Source organism: Echinops telfairi, unplaced genomic scaffold (assembly GCF_000313985.2).
Source record: "Echinops telfairi isolate 266 unplaced genomic scaffold, ASM31398v2 ScPeMD7_3509;HRSCAF=4178, whole genome shotgun sequence".
Lineage (NCBI taxonomy): Eukaryota > Metazoa > Chordata > Mammalia > Afrosoricida > Tenrecidae > Echinops > Echinops telfairi.
In genome coordinates, this window is record NW_022107407.1 from 1,125,489 (window position 1) to 1,150,496 (window position 25,008).

Below are 25,008 nucleotides of genomic sequence, written 5' to 3' on the forward strand. Positions count from 1 at the left end.
TTACACCCCCTTGTCCAGTTGACTTTTTCTAACAGAAGCTTTGTTCCAAGATACTTGGTTAATTTAGATGTCATGAATACATAAACAAAAAAAATAATTAAGATAAAATAAGGAAAAATGAAAATAAAACGTTGTTTTTCTTTCCCTTTTCTCTTGTTTTGTGTTTTATTATTTATACTCTGTTTTCATATTTACCTAACGCCTACTCAGTGATCACAAAATTATTTTCTTTTTCATTACTGACTGACTTTATCCTTCCTAGAATAAACCTGAGGAGCATTATACTTTATGCTAGCTTTGGCTAATGTGCCCTGGGTCGCCTGTAGCAGAACTTCAGCCACCATTTAAAAATGATTTCCTCTACAGATTTTCTTCACATCATTCAAAGGGACATGATAACTTTGGCTTCTACCATTTTTAACCTTTAAAAAAAGTAACACACATCATTTAAAATTTCAGCACATAGGAGATGGAGAATAATAAAAATAAGTTGTCACAAGTTTAAGTTCCAAATTAACTTAATAGAATTTAACTTCAGAGAAGAATTCAAGGATGTAAAAAAAATATTAAGGCAATGGATAAAAAAATGATGGTACATGTATACGCAAACTTCTGTTCAGCCATTAAAATTATGATGTACACATATATGTAGTGACTTACAAAATCATAAAGAAGAACATAACTATATGTTAAAATAGTATTTCAAATTTTTTAAAGCTATAAATCTGAAGCCATAGTATATTACTGGTAGGGGATTATTTTAATTTTAGTAATTTGGGTACTCTATTGTAGATTATATTCTTTATTTTTAGTGTATTTTGTGAGTTTTTAAAATAAAAACATCTTTTATAATTATCTAGACTGTGTTTTCAAAATAACCAACACATACACACACACACAACAACAACAACAAAACAACCAAATGTTTTCTCTGATGTGTTGCATTAGGATCACTGAAATCACTATGATTGTATATGTACGTATGTATGTGTGTTTGTGTATATATAATAGATACATATATTTATGTATAAATGATTATTTATAAATGTTGATTCCTTGCCATTTCAGTGAAATATTACAACTTCGGTGAATCTGAAGCACTATATTGTTTTGGGCTAAAATAAGTAAAACTGGCCCTACTCTACCAAATAAAGTAAAATTACCTGCATACACAAGAGAAACACTGCAATGGTAGTTTTAATTCACAGGAACACTTTAAAACACTGACCATTATGAACAACAGTGGTTGTGTGTGCTTTAGTTAATTTCTCTACAACTAAAAGCATTCTGCTTCATTAGATATTTAGACGCTTATTCTGTGGCACTAGCAATGATTTATTGTTTACTGTGTATAACGTAAGCATTACTGTCTGCAATGAAGAGTAGGAGTTGGTCCTTGCACTCCAAGACTGTGCCTGGCAAGAACAAGTTTGTGACGATGAATGTAGTTTCATTAGTAGTCCACTAAGAGAGGCTGTGGTCTTCAAAACGAAATGTGACCACATTGGGTGATTGTGAAAGTCGTGGCTTTAAAAATTGACCTTGAAGGGTACGAAGATCAGATACTGAGGGAGGCTACTGTTTTCCTAAATGTAGGTAGCATAATGTGCAGTCACTAATGATTTAGCAGAAACTGCCAGCATAAGGTATGATTTCTTTCCTTTAAAACAAAACAAAACTTTTCCCTTCCTTTTCCTTCCTTCCCTTATTTCCTCCCTTACCTTTAAAACCACTGAAGTGTTGAAAGTAGGAGAAAGGTGAGAACTGAGCTTTGGGAAGAGTTCTGGCAGAAATAGCATTGAGCAGAGTGGGAAAGCTGGGGAGACAAGCAGTTATCACTGCAATAAAGGTGACTGCAAAAGCTGAACTGGCTCAAATCTGTTGCCGCTCACTGATTTATTCAAGAAATCATTTTGAGCACCTGCTGTGTCTTTGGAGAATGAACACAAGTACATACACACACACACCACACAGTTCCAAGCTTTACTGAACTGAGAAGTACATCAGAGTAGACAGATGGATGCAGATAATAATTTATGCACATAGGTAATAAATTATGATGAATGTAAAATAGAGTCCTATAAGAAATTCTGAGATAGTAGAGGATATATGAAGAGAAGAGTGGGACACAGGGAGATTGAAAAGAGAAACCGCAGTTGACCATGAGCAAATATGGCAAGTAGAAAGGAATTCTCTGTGGTGCTGTAGTTTCAAGCACCCTTTGAGCCTCAGCATGATGTTGCTGCCTCTAAAGAAAACAATAATTATCAGAACTCCTTTGGAGAAGAAGAGGTAAACTTTAATTACCTATTGAAGGATGAGGCATGAGAGCAAGAGAAAATTACTTAAAACAGAATCGAGAATCCAAAGGTAGTGCATGGTTTTTAAAAATTAAGTAATCAGCCATGCTGTGTACCATAGAGAGCGTTCTGAGAAGTAAACTGAACAAGAGGTTCTTATATTTGTTGAGTGGAAGTCAGTGGTGAATTTCAGAGAAGTGTTTGAATGGAGCATTGAGTAAAAGCTGAGAAAATGTGGCTGCATTGCACATTCTCAACCATGTTGGTAGAGAAGGGAACAATACTATACAATAGCATTGTTTATTAATAATTAAGGTTGATTAAGGGAGATTTTTAGAGAAATTTAAGACCAGAGCTTCATAACGAACCATGTAGTCTCTACAGTAACTGCCCAGAAAATAGATGACACAGGAAGATAAAGATAAAATTTGTCTTTTTTATCAGGCACTGCGGTAAGTATGGGACTGCTAACCAAAAGCAGGTAGTTCAAACCAACCAATTACTCAAGAGAAATATGAGGCTGTCTGTTCCCTTAAACGTGAAATTGCCTCAGAAACCCAAAGAGAAGGGCTGTCTGTCAGCAGGGTGGGGAAACCTTTTATCCTGTTAGGGAGCCATTTGGATATTTATAGCATCATTTATGATCCATACAAACTAGCCTGCTATATGTGGTCATACTTAACTCACCCTGAATGTGATGGCTGGAATGGCTTCTCTTTGGATTGGCATGGGGTGTTAGCTAGTGTGGATGATTTGGAGGGCTTCAGATAGCCTGTGGGCCTGATGTTCCCCACCGCTGTCTTATAGGTTCACTATGTGTCAGAATTGATTCAATGGAAGTGTTTTGGATTTTTCAGTCATTGTTATTCCTTTATCCTTATGTATCTGTTTCTCCTGTGCCACTCTGGTGGTATTTCTGTTACTGAGGTGCTTAGGAAGCAGTTGAGATTGTGAAGTCATTTTTACCTTTAAGGAAGATTAAGATAAAGGCAAGTCTGATCTTCATTGTACCAGAACATCTTAGGTCTGAAATAATTGGGTTATAAACTAACCCTAAGTTTATGAATTTAATATCACAAAAAATTCCCAGGGATCTTGGGATGTTTTCCTTGGGTGCCAAAGAGAATAAGTAACAGCTAAAATATCATTTAAAAAATTGGAATCCAGGAATCCGAATATGACATCTGAAGACATCATCACTCTGTTAGGAGACAGATCCGTGTTGAGTTAGCATTCCCAGGAATCATCAGCCACAAAGCTCCATTGATGAAATCACTTCAAGATAGTTACTCATAATTTGTTTTGTTGTTGTTGTTGTTTTGTTCTTAAAATTAAGCAATTAACAGGTCTAGTATCTATTTTATATCCAATAGCTACTTGAGTAGTTTCAAAACAAAACATTGGTTCTGGACATTTGAATATATGAGGGAGATGTTTTTCTTGGTAAAGCTACTAAAGGTCGTATGTTATTAATTTTCAGTGATAATTTATCCCGCATTGTTACTAAAGTGGGGGATTATGACTAAATGTTGCTGCAAAAGAGGTAAATATCTTTAGTGTGACTTTCTATCTCTTTTCCTCCCATCCTGCCATGGCTCATGTGCTAGTGTCCCTAACCCTGAGGAGCTCTGCTGGTTATGGGAGGGCTTAATCAGAACAAGGCAGGGCAGCCACAGCGTTCATTGTTATTGAGAAAACCAAACTGAGCTTGTGCAGGGCTCTACAAATGGATGGTCAGTGATAGGCTTTGGTAAGTGCAAGCAATTCAGCGTGTGCTATGTGAGCTCCAGCTGGTGTGGGTAGATGTGAAGATCATGTCAGTTATAACATGGGGAGTTAAGTATCATGGAAAAATATGAAATGGCATGTGGGGACAGTAGGGATGGACTCCCTTTTAGCTTGGGATGTGAATGGCGAGGGGAACTGTGTGTTAGTTAAAGCTTCCCAGAACAAACTTTGAACTGAATCCTGAGATGGGTAAAAGGCAGTGTAGGGTGAAAATGAATGAAAGGTATTTTTGAGTAGACAGTATCAAGGAACTTGTGGGACTTAGATTTAATGAAGAGATAGACTAGCAAGGCCCTGGTGTTGTATCTGAGAGTGAGTGGGAATCAGTGCTGCCATGCATTTACTAGACGAAGGCACCTATACTCAGTACCATCTTTGAGAGCTACCACCATGGTACATGAACCAGGAACCTGCTCTGAAGATCAGAAATTCAAGTACATGCCACTCGTGAGCATTAAAAGTCTGTTACATTTGTAAGGTTTAAATTGTGTGATTATCAGTGCAAGTTCTGTTTCTATGTCACTACTTTCAAATTCAGTGATTCGGTGTCTTTGTATGTGTGTCATGGTTACAATCAAGATTGGAAAGGAAAGTTCAAACGATTCAATATACAGGAAAGTAAAGTAGCATTTAATGACTAAAGCACCATACATTTGCTGGCAAATAATGTCCAAAATTACTTTTTAGTTCAAGAATTTCAGTGATATATCTGGGTGGATAAAATTCATTTTTTCCCCTGTGGTTTCTAAGTGGATTTCTTAGAGGTTGCTTTTATATTAGTTAGCTTTGCTTTATTTTTCCTTTTGGTTTCTTATAATATGTGCTTTTTAAACCATATATGTCAAAGATATGCATTCAAAGACTCTTTCTTTAAAATCTTTACTCCACATTCTGCTAAGAGAATTGATTCTTCCTGTGTGACATCATGTTGCTTTTTTCTGGCTCATATATCAGCTGTTTATTTTTCTGTTTTCTTCTTGTTGTTTTTAATTTCTCCCTGTCTTTTCTACCTCCCCATCCCCTTCCCTTTTCTCTTTTGTTTTTCTTTTGTCTTCAGCCTATTCTGCAAACTTGGAGTTCTTGTCAGGCATAGGATTTCACTATTTGGTAAGGAGACCCTTGAAAAAATAATAGCATGGCCCTCACCTGGTTTTCTTTGCCATTTTTGCACTGTGTTGTATGTGGTTTTGTTGCATGAATGCACGGTTGCATGGCTACATGCATGGTTGTCATAGACCAAATATCTTTGGTGCAATTGAGGACTATAACCCTTTTAAAATTAGTGTCAAGCAAAATTTGAAATCAAAAGGGGTAGATTTAAACAACAAATGAATGACAATAGCAGCTGTGCCGTATTTCAGAATCAAAACTAGCCCATTCAGTTTATGTTGGATTATCTCTGACAGAGTAGATGATGATAAAGGAATTTGTTAAACTACCCATGTGCTTGTAATGACCTTGACCACAGAGGTGCATCTTTGCCATATTTCAGACATTGAAGCCCCATGGTAGAGAAGTAGGCAAGAATGACTTTTCTAGTATCACTCACCCCAGAGTAAGTCTTAGTTTCTGACAAACCCTATAGCCAAGGCTCATATACCTGGACACCCAAATAACAGTTAATCCCTTCTACATACTTTTCCCTGCTGTGGAGATTTATTGGTACATAGCAACTATACATTTTCCTGTAGCGGCTTCTATAAAAAACCAAAGCAAATTTTATCCTTTTATTCTCTGGATTTTGAGATAGTATTGAGAAAATTTCCATTGCAAATTAAGTATTGTGTTGGTAAAGATGCTGTGAACTTAACATCATTTACAGAATATGCTAAAGATTGAAAAAGAAATGGCTTTTTTACAACAGCCACAGTGAAAAACTGTTGTATCTGCAAGCAACTTTACAACATTGCATCGATTGAGAATGATATTCTTTGAATATAATTAGTGATCTGAATGGTGTCTGGCATTATTGCATCCAGGAGTTGATACTCTGAAATTTAGTAATGAAAAGTTATATTTTATGTTTCCCAAGCTTTAACATTGATGTTTTAGTTATTTAAAAATTAATGAGGAAAGTATCAGCAGAACGTTTATGTGTCAGGAAGGTGAGATTAGAAACAGGAAGAAAACATTAAAGAAGAAAAATCTTTGTCCTTGCAACGGTAATTGTGGGTCAGAGTCTGATACGTGATGGAATGTGTGCTTCAGTCTGTTGCCTCAGTAGAGCTGCATCTCCAAACCCTGCGAACAGCTGAGATACAGTGCTTGTATAGGAAGTGAGGACTTCCCCAGCTTTGACTTTTACATTTGGGTATATCTTTTTTTCTACTTTATAGATTCTCTATACTTTGAAACACAGACTATGACCTAAGGATTAAAAACCTGATGAATAAATAGTGTTTACATATCACATATATGTGTTTGGGGTATTTCATTAATTTTATCTAATATAGAAAAAAGGTAAGGTTCCTAAAATTGTATTGCTGCAGAGCAGGAATTAAAATATTATGTGAAAAAAATAGCACGTTCCGAGATTGTTGGTGTTGGAGGGAATGCTAAAAGGGAACTGGTGCCAAGGAGTCCAGAAAGGAACAGAATGCTTGGGAACTGATTGTGGTAGCAATTCTACAATACTGATTAAAGTAATTGAACTATGGAATGGTATGATATATGTATTAACTCCCAATTAAAAAACAAAAACAAAAACAAAAGGTTGGTGTTTCACTATTGATTAAATACTGTATTTCAAATGCAAATATTGTAAAGGCCAGTGGTTCAAAACCACCAGTTGCTCAGTCAGAGAAAACTATCTGCTCCCTTAAAGATTTACAGCCTCACAAACTCTATATGTAGTGTTTCTATGTGTTAGAAATGACTAGATGGCAGTCGTTCAGTATTTGAATTCTGAAAAGTTTTCTAGTGATTATACCTTGATCCACTATTTTCTGGAAATTTGTCTAGGATTAAATAGGACCTAAGAAGGCAGACAAGTAATAAGGATCCTCTCTATCATTTCAAGGACCCATTTTATTACTAAAGAAATAATGCTTTAATGTTATATTGCTATCACCATACACTTTTATAAACTAGAAATTCTGCTAATTAATTTCAAAGAATATATGCAAGCTCTCCTGTTAACATACTATTTAAAGCTTGCAGTTGCATTTAGATGAAGTGGAATCTCGTAACTAAAATTCTGATAGACCATTTTCCAATGGACAGGAAGGATGGAGGCACAAGTGTGTCCATAACAGGATGTCTGGGCTTTGTTTCTTTTCATTTCAAATACATCTAATGACTGACGGCACTCATTCTTAAAATTTAAATCAATGAACATTTATGTATGTCTGCAATGTGGGTTGCATCCTGTCAGACTATGGGGATAGAAAAATTATTTCTCTACTTCTCCATTGCTATCACCTAAGACAAATGACAACCTGACAATCCTCTTGACTCTCTTGCCTTTCTAATCTGTGTTCCACAACAGTCTTATCTCCCCAATCACCAGCCTGACACCTCATATTCCTACCCCTTCAATGACTTTCCACTTATTTGATAGTAAAGGTTAGACTTCTTAACATGAAGACATGCTGTTTCACAGTTTACTGTCTATGTGACCCTCCATTCTCAGTCCCAGAATGTTCATTCTTGCTCTCTATTTCTGTTTCTCTGGCCTTCTCTCGGGCTCTTGAATGAGTTCTCTCACTCTCCGGATCTTTCTTTGTGCTTGCCTGGGATGAGAGCCCCATACATAATATGTTCCTCCCTAACCACCACACCTATAAGGGAATAAACTCATCTTTCAGATTTCCATTCAAATATGAAATTTAGGGAAATGTTCCTGACATCCACAATGATAGCCCTATAATCATATTTGTATTAGTCTAGGTACTTTGGAGAAACAAATCCACAGCAACTCATGTATAAGAGAGAGTTTTATGTAAAGAAAATGTGCATCACGAAAACATCCCAACCCAATGCTGACCAAGCCCACAAGTCCAACCCATTAACCCAACACCAATCCACAAAGTCCTCCACCTCACAAAACAGAGGCAATGATGCCGACTGCAGGAGGAAAGCTGAGTCAGTGAACGAACAAGCATCTCAGCATTATCAGGGGTCTCCACATGGCTGCTCCAGCACCCAGGGCTGCATTGGGATAGGTCCATGTAGCTTCTCCTTGGGGATGTCTTGTAGGAAGTCAACCTTGCAAGCTGAAGCAGGGAACTGCTAACGCAGCTGCACCCGGTGCAACCATCACAAAACAAGAGACCCAAGAACTAGAAAGGCGAGGCTCACCACCATTTATCCCTCAGCCTTTCAATTAGCCCCACATGTGATTACCGGCCAGGCTGGCACAATTAACTAACTCAATATTCTTTTTGATTCATGTACCGTTTCTTCCTCTTACTGATGATGTGATTTACTCCATTTTTGGATTTCTCTAACACTAAACTTTGTTTTTGATGGCAGCAACCCTGTCTGCTTTTGCTTAATGCTAGATACCCAGTGCATAGGTGCATTCTTGCACATAGTAGATGTTTTGTAAACACCTGTAAAATGAACCAATGAAGTCCTGTTTTGAAGGGTCTATTGTCTCATACAGAAGATAGATGAGTAAGCACAGAATTAAAATGTGATAAGTACTTTGCATTTGAAATTTTTTTACATTGCTGCATAACCCAAAGTTATTTGATTATATTTTGCATGGGATGATATTAAGAAAAAGGAACCCTGGTGGTGCAGTGGTTGTGCATTGGGCTGCTAACTGTAAGGTCAGCAGTTTGAAGCTATCAGCTGCTCTTCAGGAGAAAGCGTTTTCTGCTCCCATGAAGATATACTCTCAAAAACCCACAGGGGCAGTTCTACCCTGCCCTGTAGGGTCACTGTGAGTTGGGCAGTTCTACCCTTCCCTGTAGGGTCACTGTGAGTTGGGCAGTTCTACCCTGTCCTGTAGGTCACTGTGAGTTGGCATCAGCTTAATGACACAGTAAGTATTCAATTACACAGCAATTTCTTTGAACCTCACTATTTTTCAAGGTCCTCAAAAGATCTATGAAAACATTTGGGCACTTACATTGGAAAAGAAGCACTTAATACACATATAATTAATGACTCTTCAAACACATTATAATAATAATCCTTAGTTCTACTGGAAACGGCTGGCACAAATTATTACTTGAAGGTCTTTTGCACTTTCCCTTTTTCTGGTGAAATGCTGACATTCTAATAAGATTGCAAACCCTCCAGAGACTCCATAGAGTAGTGGCTCCCAAACTCTGGGTCGCGACCCCTTTGGGGGTCGAATGACCCTTTCACAGGGGTCACCTGATTCATAACAGTAGCAAAATCACAGTGATGAAGTAGCAATGAGCATAATTTTATGGTTGGGGGGTCACCACAGCATGAAGAACTGTATTAAAGGGTCCAGGCATTAGGAAGGTTGAGAACCACTGCTTTAGAGCGACTAAAGGTTTTTCCAAATTGATGATAATAGATTTTTAGGAATGTGTTCAACAAAGCTAGTGTTTTGTCACATAACTGAGCATCAAACCCAAACTTGTTATTATCTAGTCAATCCCAATGCACAGCTACTATCCTAGTTATAGTAGAATTGCCCCAAAGGTTTCCAAAGCTGTAAAGTTTAAGTGCTGCATCTTTCTTCTGCAGAACACTGGTGTGCTCCAAATGCCAAACTGCTGTTAACATCAGAACATTTAAACACTATACCACTAGCATTCCTTAATGGACCAAAATGCTCTTATATTTCTTCTGGTTTGACCTGACAATGACCTTTGAACTCAGTATATACCATGATTATTACAGTCATGGTATTAGCTCCAGGAATATTGAGCAAGGGAAACACCATGTGTTCAAATGAAGTACTATCTTTGAATTGAATGTCCCATTAAATCGAGAATGTTAAGGCTGAGTCATGCACAATGTATACTCTTTGTTGATCATTGCTATCCATGACAAAGGAGCCTTTGTTATTTATTCAGTTTAAAATGCAATTAACTTAGAATTAATTTTAGAATTCCTTTCTTAGATGACAATATCCATGGCAAATTTCCTGGATTTAACTTGTTTTATTTTTTATAATATATCATATTCTATTTCCTATAGACAGAGTCAGAAATTTCAAAAGCAAACACCGAAAGTAAAATAATGTCAGAAGGTCATATTAAAGTGACCCAGAAACTTCTTTCATTTGAACATAGCGTTATGGGAGAATTTATTTACTTTGGGACAAATTAGTAATTAGTTATTGGGCAATTCCAGTATCTGAAATGTGTTATCAGTTTATCTGAGACTTCTTACCAAATTAGGGAATGAAATAACTTTATTCTTTCAATATCTCGATCTTAGAATATAGTAATTTGGTCACTTCAGTTCCTTTCTCTTTATAATTTAGAGACAAAATTCTATCTTCTAGTGTTACTTTATTTCACATTATTTATAAGAATGGTTTTAAAATTAATTATTAATTCAAGTAATATAACGACATTGTTTTAAGTCATACTGGAAAATAAAAAGAATGAAGATTACGTGACTGCTACTGCCATGTCCAGCAGCAGTTTGAGAATCCACAATGTGTCTGATTTCCAGACAGAATAGTAGTTGTTCTTAAAGAAAGAAAGCATGCTGTGAACAAGAAGTGAAGTAAGAGCCACTCGGACAGTACGTGTCGAGTGTGAGGTAACTTTCCAGATTGCAGAAGGATAGCAATCTGATGTCCAAGACCACAGGACAAGAGAGACTTTTCATTTCTGCCGCTGTATTTTCACTGTGCTGATGTTAAGAAGCCCTGGTTGGGCTGTTGGGTAAGCTGCTAGCTGCTGACATCAAGGTCAGCTGTACTAGCCACTCTGTGGGAAATAAGAGGCGTTCTGCTCCCCTAGAGACTGACAGCATCAGAAACCCTGATCCCTATATGAGCTGGAATTGACTCAGTGGCAATGAGTTTATTTCTTGGAGGGATTTTTTAGTGTTTAGATTTTTATGAGAGTGCAGTTTGATATACGTCAGAATTGACTTGATGGTAGTGTCTGTTGTTGAATAAAAGGTTTAAAGAACCCGTCAGCTTTTTAAAATTCAGCATAAACTATGAACTATGATTTAAAGTGCATTATCTTCTGCACACACAGTCTTTGAAATACAACTGGAACTCTTAAGCATTTTTTATAGATGGTTGAGGTATGTTTATGAAAATGAAATTAGAATGTCCCTTGAAATGAGATTAAATTGGTGTATCAAACTTTTGATGTTTATACTATTCAGTGTAGTTGAACAATTACATGGAGATAAATTAAGACCTGAATATTTTACCTCAGACGCCACTCTCAGTATTCTCTGATTATCCTGAGGAGCTTTGGTGGCAATTTGGGCCATGCTTTGTTCTGTTAAATCACTAGGATGGCAATTCAAACCCACCAGTCCATCCTCAGGACAAAGATGAGTCTGTCTGCTCCCCTCAAGTGTTACCGCCTTAGAAACCCTATCTCAGGTAGCAATGAGTCAGAAAAGACTTGACAGCAGTGAGTTTGGGTGGTATGATAACATGTTTTATTTCCTTAAGACTACCAATTTTCTTAAATATGTTCATAGAATGAATGCTTTGACTTGGTCCATAAATTAAAATGTTGTAGATTAAATCAAAATTTGCATTCTTAGAGTTCATTTTTCACCATTGATATAGTTTATTTAAATTTATGCTGAATCTAATATGGGCACACCAAGAAATGTTGGCTCATAGAGCATAAAAATTGCTACTTCAACATTACAGAAATCTCATATTTGCAATGCACATTTAAATTTTGATCCTTAAAACTTTCCTGGTTACTGGGGCTACTTCTTCCTGCTAACAACCACCTTCACTGGGAAATAGTGTCGTAAGGTCCAGTGATACGTCAGACAATCTTCTAGGTGCTAGACCATATCAGAGAATAAAACCAACAAAAAGCTTGGCATAGTGAGCTTATATGAATGACGGCTGAAAAACATGCTTTTTAGTCAACGGAGCATGAAGTGCTCATACAATAAGAGACAGGAGAGAAGAAGGCCAAGAATAGAAATTCACTGTGAGTTTTAGACAGAGATAATGAAATTGGGGGACCAGCCTCTCTGGATGCTAAATAGGAATTGCAAAAGATTCATACACCTTGCAGTATCCCTTCTTCCTCAGAAGCATTCTTAATAATTTTCTGAGCTGCATCCTCTTTATTTTTAGATTCTGCAAACACTAGAGGCCCTAGAACCTCTACTATATTTCTACTCCTCATGGTGATTTGCTTCAAACTCATAATTTTAAAAATCATATGTTAAATGGTATCTAAACTTATAGCTCCTATTTTTCCCCCCTGAACAGCAGAATTTTGTTTCAACTTTGTATTTACATTTCTAAGGAATCTTGATGGCATAGCATGTTACAAGTGGGTGCAGCATCGGGCACCACCAAGCTACTCCACAGGAGAATATTGAGACTCTCTGCTCCAATGAAGACTTAGTTTCAGAAACCCTACAGATAAATTCCCCCTCTGTCCTAACAGGTCCCTGTAAGTTGGAACTGAATGAATGGCAGGAGAATTGCACATCTCTACTTGAATGTATAGTAGGTGATCACACTTACCCATGTGCAAAGCACATCTTCCAATCCCAGTTCTTTTAACTGCCACCCCTTAACCCCCATGATGGTCTGTGCCTCCTTTTGTTTAAATGGAATCATCATTCATCATTCATTCAACTCCCAGCAAAGGCATCCAAGTAATCCTTTTCTCTTCTTTCCCTATCAGTTCACATTCAATACATAAGTAGGTCTTTTGGGTGTAAGCTTTACAATATTTTTTTAAAGTATTCAATGCCAAAGAAGCACTGGTTGCCGAGTGGGTATGTGTTAAGCTGCTAACTACATGGTCAGCAGTTTAAACTCACCAGGCATGCCATCGAAGAAAGATGACGGAACTTTCTATTTCTGTAAAGATTTATAGTCTAGGAAATTCACAGAGGCAGTTTTACCGCATGACTCGATGACAGGGAGTTTAGTTTTCGGTTTATTGAATGCCAATACTGTAACTTGATTTCAACATCATCAATCAACTGATTTGGGATATATGCCATAGCTTCTTAATTCATCTCTCTTCTCCCACTCTTGCCCTGCTGCAATCTAATACAATGTGATGTAATCCTTTTCAAATATGAATAAATTCATATCACTATCCTACTCAAAGCCTTCTAGCGTCTTCCTATTGAACAAAGAAACCAAAATTCTAAAGTGCTTACTCTGGTTAGAATCTGGGGCAGGAAATATCAAGCCTGCAGGCCATGGAAGGAAATCATCAATGCTAACTAACTTCACACACCTCACCAAAAAGATTCAATTCCAGTCATCATGTGGGTGGTGCGTTTACCCAGTATGGCCAAGAACAATATCATAAATGTCTAAATGGCCATTGCCCAAAGAAAGGTTTCCCATCCCTGTTCTAGAGCCTGGCCTCGGGCAATCTCCACACCATATCCACCTCTTTCCTCCTAATCAGACCAGGTGGACTGCTCAGGCTTCCTTGTCAGGAACACTGAGTTTAGTTTGGCACTCCAGCACTTGTACTTGTTGCTCTCTCCCTGGGCTATGCTCCCAAATATTGTCCTGGTTTCTTCTTCATTTGGCTAGAACCTCTGCTTCAGTGTCACCTCTCAGACAGCCTCCTGGCACCCTCATTAACATACCTAGGAGTAGATTAATCCTCGTCTCTACTAATTTTGTTAAAAATTTTGACCTGATATTATAGTGCTTTTTCTATATGTTATCAATTCTGACTTAGAGTAACTTTATATATGGTTTCTGGGACTGTAAATCTTTATAGGAACAAACAGCCTCCTTTTTCTGCCCTGGAGTAGCTGGCGAGTTTGAACTGCCAACATTGTGGTTAACAGCCCAATACCTAAGCCATATCACCACCAATGCACCTTAGTGACTCTAGAAGACAGAGTAAATTGCCCATCATATTTTATAGACTCTTTCTTTTTAGGAGCAGATCACCAGGTCTTTTCTCCCGAAAGCAGCGATTGAGTTAGAACCATTGACTTTTTAGTTTGGTTTGGAGTACTTACACATAATCACTGCACCACCAGGGCATCTTATATTATACATTAATTTTATTTTTGCTATTTAGTTCATTATCTCTAGCCTTCATTAAAATGCAAGTATCATAGGATACTACATATTATTAAACTCTTTAGAATTCTTGATATATATTGCATAGTAGTTTAGATACAGAAAAAAATAACACAGGGGCTCTAGGAAAAGCCCTCAGACTGGGATTGCTGCCAGACAAATAACATATTTGCCTTTTGGCTAATTTTGTCACCAGTCTTATTAGACAATCTGAGATTGGCGAATAAGACAAATGAAGTATTTTCTCAGTAATACCTTAATTTTTCTATATGTGTATTTTATCACTAACTTATCCTGCCCATGTGCAATGGCAATTATAAAATCTGGGTATAGTAAATTCAGTCATTTAATAATACTTTAAAAGCATTTATGTTTGAAAATATAACCTATTATAATATTATTTTAAAATTACAAAAGGAGACTCATCAATTTCATGCACCAGGAGTAATTATATACATAGGAATGTATAGCTGAGGAGCAGATGATATTGAATGTCATTGTCAGTACTTGAATTATGTTGCCTTAGATTCATCATTTTGCTTTTCAGTATTCCTATAAAAATTAAATAGAGTACTTGTATCATTTGACCTATATCCTGATAAGAAAATGTTAAGAATGAGTGGATTTCATCTTCCTTTCAAGAATATGCTGCTATTTTAAAATATTTCATGAGAGTGGTTAATATCTCTGATGTCTTTTCTACACATTTTTGTTTTGGTGCTTCTGTTTATCCAAAGAGCAAAAATATTCAGGAAAACAAGATTATCTTATTTGAATTCAATAAGAAAGCAGAGGCACTGGGATAATTAAAATGGAATTAAGCTTATTAGCTTTTTCAGTCTCCCTCATTTCTTTAAGGATTTGAGCTGAGTTTTAAGTTTGCATAGAAAAAAAAAACGTTTGCATAGCTATCTAAATATGAGTTAATATGGGAAAGAGGGTATATTTAAATAATTCAATTATAAGTTATTTTAGCCTGGCAGTGCTTTTAATGCTTCTTGAGTATAATAGGTATTGATGAAACATGCTTTATTGCTTTTCTACTTACATCCACTTTGAGCAGAAAAATCGCATGATTTTTAACACAGTTATTAGAATATTTAAATGAATTATTAGTGAGTATGACATCAGGTTTTTAAAAGGCAGGTGTTGATTAAAATAATATTGAGACATTCTCAAGGAAACTTATATAGTATGCTGTTTTCTCTCTAGGAAATGATGCAACATCAATTGTCAACTGTCTTCATATTTTGGGTCAGACATTGGATGCAAGGTAACATGGTTACAGCTCTCTTAAATCAATCAATATGATATTGATATATAAGAAAGAACACAACTCTTTCTTGATCCATGTACAATTTCTTCATGAACACAATTAAGAGTTCTCACATTCCTATTATTCCCAAGGCTATTATTCATAGTTTTCGGTGGTCTTCACAGTCAATAAAACAGAAGTAAGCATCTTTCTAAACAAAACAGAAGACAAATTCACTGTCATCAGGTCAATGCCAACTCTTAGTGACCCTATAGTACAAGGTGGACTAGCCTTAGTGGGTTTCCACATTCTAACTCTTTATGGGAGTACAAAGCCGCAACTTTCTGCTGCAGAACACATGATAGTCTCCAGCCACCACCCTGCAATGAGAAGCCCAACAGGTACCAGAGCAAAGAATATTGAAAGCATCATGGACTGCAAAAAGAACAAACAAATCTGTCTTGGAAGAAGTAGCGCCAGAACCCTCCTTAGAATAAGGATGACAAGATTCACACTGATACTCTTTGGAGAGACCAGTCCTTTGTGATGGAGGAGGAGGTTTTTCAACAAGAGAGACTGACTCGGTGCCTGTAACAATGGCCTCAAACATAACAGCAATTGTGAGGATGGTGCAGAGTCAGACGGTGTGTCGTTCTTTTGTACATAAGGTTGCTGTGAATCAGAATGACCCATAGGCAACTAACAACAACATATAAGAAAGTTAAGAAGAAAGAACCTAATGTCTAGCTTTTATTCTTTAGAAGTATGATAAAGACTTTGCTATAGATAAGGAAAAAGCATTTTGTAAACTTATAAAACATTTTGCAAACTTACAAAGTACAATAAAATGGTAACTAATTATTTTTATGATCATGTGTGAAGGAGACCTTTCACACATAGATTAAGTGCTTGGTTACTAATCAAAAGTTTGGCAGTTTGAACCCACCATGTAAGTGGATGTGGCAATCTGCTTCCAAAAAGATTCTAAATCAAGAATAACAATCCCTATATCTTCTAGTTAATTCCACTCATGGCAAGCCTATACAGGATTTCTGAGACTGTGAATCTTTGTGGGAACAGATAGCTTCAACTTTCTTCACCTGAGCAGTTGGGAACAATGTGTCAGCATTGGGTCTCCTTTCCATAAAGGTTACAGTCTTGGAAACCCTGTGAGATAGTTCTACTTGTCCTATGTGTTTGCTATGATTCAGAGTTGACAATGTGCTTGTGTGTGTGCGCGTATGTGTGCGTGCGCATGCGTGCACTGTTATTTAAATTTCTGTAGTAGCTAGGACTACAACTGATTTGAGTTAACCTGTGAGGATTAATAGGAAACAGAACTGTGGGTGTCTTATTAGCATCCAGTCATGATACCAGCTCTACATTTGCATTGTAGATTAACTTTATAGGAAACGTAAGAGTTTTATTGTTCTTTTTCAGATAACTAAAGTTTAAGATTGCATAATAGGTGTGGATCTAGATTAATTCCCACATACTCTGCCATATTATAAAAAATGACCACAAATCCAATATGTTGACTAAATGGAAAATCAGTTTATTTCGCATGATTGAGTTAGTTTTTAAGTCATACTCAAACTCTGAGACAATACCATCGTGTAGATTGTAATTCATCATGACCCTGTGAGGCAGGGTAGAACTGCCCTGTCAGGTTTAAAATACTTTACATCGTTAGGTAAATAGACAACCTTAACTTTCCCCTGTGACACGGTTCTTGGGTTCCAACCACTGACTCTGTGATTAGTTGTTGAGTGCGGAGCCCACTAGATGACCATCTTTGATTATTCTTATGTTAGTAATTTTATTTGAGATGCTTTCTATAGTAAATGAAGAAAGGAGACACAACTATACAACTTTGTTAGCTGTTAGAAATAGTGACGTTAGGCTGTCATCTCTGTATAAATTCAGCCTTCAATGGTTTTTTTGGATAAGATATATTTTCTGTGTTAGTCTGGGTGGACTAAAGAAACAAATCATAAACACGTGTATGTAAATAAGAAATAATTTTATACACAAGAGCAGTTGAATAGTAGTTCAAAACTACCACCTGATCCAAGAGAGGAATTTGAGGCTTTCTACTCCCATAAAGATTTACATCTTGGAAAGCCAGAGGGGCGGTGCCACCCTGTGCTATAGGACCACTATGAGTTAGGTTCAACTCCATGGTAGTGAGGTTTTGAGTTTGGTGCAGTTGGAGAGCAATGTTGCTGCAGTTTTAAATCTAATGAAAAAATATATGTAAAAATTTCATTGAGCCATCACAAGATAAGTAGATTAACAAAATTTAGCATATATATATATATATATATATATATATATATAGAGAGAGAGAGAGAGAGAGAGAGATTGATTTGCTTGGCACAACCCAGAAAACAGTATGCTGAATAACACAAATCTGTTGCAAAAAGACAACTACTATATGTGTGTCCATAAATATTTTTAAACAGGCGTATTTTAATCAAACTTTGTTAGTGTTTATCAGGGGTGGGAGTTATGGAGTGTTTTGCTCTGGGAGCTTTGAGTTAATGGCCTTGGGGCAATTTGGAAAAGAATGCTGATGGTAGCTGCATAAAACAAAGAATGCAATCAGTGTAACCGCATGGTGCATGTGGGAATTGTTGAACTGGCAAAGATTTAGGTGACTAAATGGATACTCTAATTGAGAAATACAGGTACTGTAGGAAGAGCTAGTATTTGTAGGATGCTATGACTTCTTCATATATCTGCCCTAGGACTGTGATGAAGACTGGTCTGGAAAGTGTTAAATGTGCCTTGCGAACGTTTCTGGACAATGCAGCAGAGGACCTGGAGAAGACCATGGAGAACCTCAAACAGGGCCAATTCACACACACCCGAAACCAACCCAAAGGCGTCACTCAGATTATCAATTATACTACAGTGGCCCTGCTGCCAATGCTGTCATCGTTATTTGAGCATATTGGGCAGCATCAGTTTGGTGAAGATTTAATATGTATGTAATTCCATTACTTAGTATTTCATTGTCTATGTAATAAAGTTAGAGATTTTAAAAGACTTGGGTTATTCGGACAGTACCTATACATCTAAATGCTTTATATTTGTAAAAATGACAGATTTACATTTGCATAATAGATGCTATTATACAGATAGATTATGGAACTCCATGAAATAAAAGAGGGGACCTGTGAAGTACGCTAAGGAAACTAGTTTATACATTGTTGAAATACTAATTCCAAATTTTACTCTTTCTTTGTATTTTTTTATCCTTTTTATTTCTGTCACAATTTCCCTGTCTCTTTTCATATCAGTTTTCTAATGTAGTTTAACTTGAAAATATGCAATATGAAATGCTTTGAAGTTATTTCTGATTCAGTTCACACACGCTATACAAGCATGATGCAAAGTCTATGTATAGAGAATTGTTTAACTAGAATGACTCAGATAACTGCTTTGTATAGCTTTCTATGTATTTTCATGCATGATTTAATCAGATGTTCTCAGTTGGCGTTCTTTATTTACTGTAAATAGTCACAGAATGCTCAAGGTTACATGGATATAAAACAACACGTGGTCTGCCTAATTACTGATGCAAACATGAAAATATCTGTAGGCCTTGTTGAAGAGATACTTTGTCTTCACTGTGAGATTGAAAACTGTAAAAATGAGTACAGCACTCAATGGATGCCCTAAACTTACTATAGCAAATAAGAGCAATGCTCACAGCAAATATGTGCATAAAATCAGTCTGGGAATCAAGGATTAGTTTTCCTTTCACCTCCTGGTTTTTCCTCTAAGATATGGGAGCAGAGTTTGAATTACAAATCCAAGGTCCTTAGATTTCTTTTAAACATGCCTTCCCTAATGATTTGTAAAGTCTTACTTGTTTGTCTAGCTTCAAATATTGGCAATGATTTATTTATTTAGAATAATATACCTTAGATGTCAGATAGTTTGAGAAATGACTAATATAATATATCCACTAGTGTTCTCATTATTGTACTTTTGGGAGAAAAAAACCCTAAAACCAAAAAACAATAATCTCTCTTCTCCAGATAGTCTTGAGCTTTATTTTATTCTTGGGGAAATATTTTGTATCAATACCTATTGAAAAGTTACAAAGAATTTGTTTCTGAGAATGTTCTGAACAATCACAGTGGATTTTGAAGATGGTTTAATATTGGTTAAATAAATAAATATTCCTTAAAATAACTTAATTTGAGAAAAATGTTACTTATATTTTTCTATCTGTATAGATCTTTTGTTTTCTTCCCATGTTAAAAATTAGGATAACTTTTGTATGAAATTGAGTTATCACCTTAAACATTCTCTGGACAATATATAAATAAGAATTCCTGTGTGTTTATATGAGATTCTCTTTTCCCTTAGTGGAAGATGTACAAGTCTCTTGTTACAGAATCTTGACTAGCTTATACACTTTGGGAACCAGCAAGAGTATCTATGTAGAGAGGTAAGATTTCAACAGCTGTTTCAATTGGGAGTGTTCATTTTATAAACTAAACCCTATTGCCCTACTGAATTCCTGTGGTATAAATTAGACACGACCTTTAAGCTAAATAAGAATTAATTTAATGCAACATAATTATGTTATGCAGAATAAGTAAAGCTATGATGGTAAAGTTTAAGTTTATACTATTTATGAGTTATGAATCAGCTAGTTGAGTTTCTTTTGTTTTTCAATCAGAAATACCAAGTAAATATTAACATAGAAAATTATGATTAAAAAATGTCTAATTTTTTTCATGTTCCCATTTTAAAGGAGGAGCTATTAACAATATAAAATGATGTGCTATTGTGAATTAAGATGTCACCATTGAATTTAACAATAAAAGAGATCACTTACACCTTGAGTAAGAAATTGGAATAGAGACTAAAGGTAGAAATGTCCTAAAAAGGATTAACTAAATAAAAAGAAATTCTGATGGAAAATTTAATATTTAATAAGTGTGACTTTTCTCCTTCACTGGTCAATAATTCATTATAATAAAATACAAATAGAAAAATAGAAATTTGCTTTTAACGAATTGTAAAAAGTGACTTGAAAGAATAAGCCCATGAGACTAGCCAATAAAATCTTGATGTCAAGTAATGAAAAAGGGTCCTCATCTGGCCTGTTAGATTAAAACTTGTGAAGCTACAGTAATGAAAATCGTGACACATTTGCCTAAAAACAGGTAAGTGCAGCAAGATAAAACGATTATTGGTTAATTTTCAATATTGTAAAATGTACATTTAATTAAAAAACTTATTTCACACATGATTATCATGGCTATAAAATATCTTATCCTAAAGAAGCATTATAGTCTATAATGTCATTTTATTTTGGACAGTTGACTTTTTTTTATAGCACATTAACATCAAATGCTAAATCTTTGTTCATAAATTTCTGTGTATATTTATGCTTATTTTCTCTAGTTATGGTCTCAGAATTTATAGTTCTAAAGAGTGCTTATATTAAAGATTTTTAGAGTATCATTTCTAACTACTTTTAGAATATCATTTTACTTAACAATCTTTAATTATCTTGATTTCTGATTTTTTTCATACTTTTTGTTTACATATGTCAACGTTCAAATGGAATCTCATTTTTTTATTAGATGCATTTCTTTAATTACCAGTTAAATTATTTTTCAGGTTTATTTGGTGACCTTAAAAATGAATTAGCTCTTCTCATTTTTTCCATTTTTTCTATTGATAATCTGACTTAATCTGACTGACTACCATTAGAGGCTCTATTTTTTTTAACTGTTTACTTCCTGACTGGGATTTCTTCAATTTTTGTGCATTTTGAAATCTCACAGCATTTTGAAGCCCGTATAGTTCCTGTATTAAAACATTATATGCTTGTAGTGTTTTATGACATGGAAAGTTTAAATTTTTTAATAATTAAAAATTTTAACTACTGAATATTATGTTTTCCCCTGAAATTTTATGGTTTTAAACATTTTCTCTATGCCTTTATCAAGCAAAAGTTCAAATATTTTCTATGAAATTTTCATACATTCAGTGGTTTGGATTAAATGTTTTATTTAATTTTTAATAATTTTATTGAAGGCTCATACAACTCTTACACATCCATATATACATCCATTGTGTGTCAAGCACATTTCTACATTTCTTGCCCTCATCATTCTCAAAACATTTGCTTTCTGCTTGAGCCCTTGGTAGCAGCTCATTTTCCTCTCCCTCCCTGCTCCCCCCTCCCTCATGAACCCTTGATAATTTATAAATTATTATTATTTTGTCATTTCGTACACTGTCTGATGTGTCCCTTCACCCACTTTTCTGTTGCCTGTCCTCCAGGGAGGAGGTTATATGTAGATCTTTGTAATTGGTTTCCCCTTTCTACCCTACTTTCCCTCCACCCTCCCGGCATCACCACTCTGACCACTGGTCCTAAAGGGATCATCTGTCCTGGATTCCCTGTGTTTCCAGTTCCTATCTGTACCAGTGTACATCCTCTGGTCTAGCTGGATTTGTAAGGTAGAATTAGGATTCCTTTGTTCTTTCAAAAACTTTTATTAAATGACAGTTGCTAGATATCTCTTGGAGTTTATATCTATTCTGGCAGTAAAAGCAAATCAGAAACAAATTTAATGCAATAGTAAAGGTTATAATTTGTCCTCTGAATTTGCAGACAATGTAAGGAATAACATGGTCTGATGTAGTAAGGTAATCAGGAATATCTTTTAGAAAAGCTATTATTCAAACTCAGCATTTTGTTGTTGTGTTGTCCAACAAATGAATCAGATACGGAGAGACTGTATCTGATGGACACTGCTTTCTCGATGAAGATCATGTGTGTCATGATTCCCCACAGGGGTGGTTGAAGAGAGAGGTATGGGAAAGTTGAGGAGAGGAGAGTGTTAAGGATCATCTCTGATAAAAAGGGAATGCACTAGATGAGTATCTAAATTCTTTGTTTTTCTTTGGTTGAATGTAGGAATCAAAACAATATTTTTAAAGTATCCACCATTTGTAAAAAAGTAATTTATTAAATATGCATTTAATCTATAGATTTAAGCAAAAATCTTTGTCCTGTGCTAAGGTAAAACATTGACCATCTTGTGTTTAGATAATTTCTATTCTACTCTATTACTTTATTTTTTACACTTGATCTGCACCAAAAGTCAAAAAATAATTGGTATTATGATCTATTTTAGTGATTAAGTCACAACTACATTGCTATAATTATAGTTATTTGTAATATAACTTAATAAGTGATAGTTTGTTGTTATTGATACCATTTTCTTATGTATTTTTCTTGATGTGATTTGGTGTCATTTAGGGGGTTAATTTTATTAGAAGCAATATTGTTTTTTCCCTGTTGCATTTAAATTGAAATAGAAATTTTAATATAACTTCTTTATTTATTCCCTTGGAAACTTTAAAAAGTAAACATTTTCTACTTCTAGGCAACGCTCTGCATTAGGAGAATGTCTGGCCGCCTTTTCTGGTGCCTTTCCAGTAGCATTTTTGGAAACCCATCTCAACAAACATAATGTTTATTCTATCTACAACACGAAGTCTTCACGAGAGAGGGCAGGTAATGCAGAAGCGTGTGTCCTAGTGTAAGGATGGAGCTGAGGTGTGATGGTACTTCTGTATTTCTCTACTGTGATACTATCTCCAGTGTGACTTGTTCTTATGTGCTATCATTTGTGTTTTTATAGAATATTGTATGCCAGTCATCTAATAGTTCTGAAAAAGGTTAGTTTAATTTCTTCTAAGGTAATTAGCCACAGGTAAATTAACACTTGTAAGAAAAATAAATAAATTGATACAGGCAAATATATATATATCTTGGTTTCTGATTCCATTATCTCTTGTTACTAGTCAGCACAGTAGTGATATTAATTTGGATATGCATTCATGCTCTCCATTGTCCTTTTTACCAGATAGGTTGACACTATAGGGACAGTGTTTTTTCATGCAACTTTTTTTCTAATGGATTGGTACTCTGTTAATCATTTAAAAAATATAATGTACAAATGAAATGCAGTCAACCACTCTAATTTCCACCTGACCTTTGTATATATTTTCCTAAAGTTTCTTGTAAATGCAATATGTTTCTATCTATCTATCAGCTGTCTATCTATCTATGTATCTATCTGTCATGTATCATGTTGTTTTCCATTTGGGAAAGTCTGCTTAATTGCTCAATAGACTTATTCCCACACTCCCAAACTATTTCACTGGGGGAAAAAATATTTTAGAATAATTTCTAAAAAGTCCATTAACCTATTAGAACTGATTAGAGTTGTCTCTTAAGATTTATATTGAGCAAGGTAAACAAATATTTAATATTATATAAACCTACTTTATGTTACCAAAGTACAGTTCTAAGAACCTGAAATTTATACAGTACCTTCTCAGGTAATGATTGTTCAATATTCTCTGAGTTTGTTGAAGTATATTTTATTTTCAAACCACTTTATTAGGGCATACTCTAGACACCATACCATTTAATAGTTAGTCATACCGAGAAGTGTTGTACAAGTGATATTACAACCAGTTTCAAAACATTTCTTCCTTCTTTTATTCCTTGATAATAGATCCCTATAACTCCCACCTCTCCTGATGCACCCACCCTGGAAGCCTTAATCTAGATATTGTCTCTCTAGGGTCACCCATCCTGGATTTCAAATAAAACAGAAAATACATAACAGAGCATCAATAAGGTTACCAACAATAACAAAATACAACAGAGCTAAACCCCAGTTGAAAATAAAAAACTTGATCAAATTCAGAGTTGTGTTAAAAGGAAGATCAAATGTTTTAATCATCCAATTCTGATTGTTTTATTTCAATCTACCATTATCATCTCTACAATAAGGTATCTTATAACAAGGTTATTCTCATTCCTCAATTATGGTCAGAGGGAAATCAGCAGAAGCTTATTCCATGTGTAGATCCCACAAATGTATTTTGGGCTGCCACTGTCAATCATAGCCTCTGCACCAGAATTTCACAATTTAAAGTCTACTACCATTCCCTCGTTCAGATATGTATGATGTACAATCCTTGGTTCACAAATGTTGGTGTGCTTCTTCCATATGGGTTTAGTTGACCTCTCACTTATAAGATCCCAGACGCTATTTTTTCTGATAGCTGGGAACCATCTAGTTTCTTTATCACATTTTGCTATAGCATCCATATCTTCCTGTTTCTTTCATGAGAGTGTGTATCAAGAAGAGCCATTTCGTGAGAACAAATTGTTCTTAGATTGGAGCTAGGCTAAAGTGTAAGCACAAATCTATTTCTTTTTTCATTTTTTATTTTTGAACTCTTTATTAAAATAAAAAAAAATCTAAACTGAGGTTTCTATCCAACAGGCAGTCAGTGGCTCTCAGTTCCCCAGAGTCCTACCTTTTTTTTTTTAAAATCATTTTATTAGGGGCTCATATAACTCTTATCACAATCCATACATACATCAATTGTGTAAAGCGCATTTGTACATTCATTGCCTTCATCATTCT

The 25,008-nt window shown here is 35.4% G+C and overlaps 1 protein-coding gene across 1 annotated transcript in view; it reads left to right on the forward strand.

The window, feature by feature from the left end:
- RYR2 (ryanodine receptor 2) overlaps window positions 1–25,008 on the forward strand; it is an 805,653-nt gene that overhangs the window by 618,289 nt on the left and 162,356 nt on the right. Inside the window, exons 65-69 of the mRNA XM_045294222.1 lie at window positions 5,146–5,195; window positions 15,472–15,532; window positions 18,265–18,503; window positions 19,898–19,979; window positions 22,945–23,075. Of these exons, the coding sequence (XP_045150157.1) occupies window positions 5,146–5,195; window positions 15,472–15,532; window positions 18,265–18,503; window positions 19,898–19,979; window positions 22,945–23,075 (563 nt within the window). The remainder of the gene's footprint in view (window positions 1–5,145; window positions 5,196–15,471; window positions 15,533–18,264; window positions 18,504–19,897; window positions 19,980–22,944; window positions 23,076–25,008) is intronic.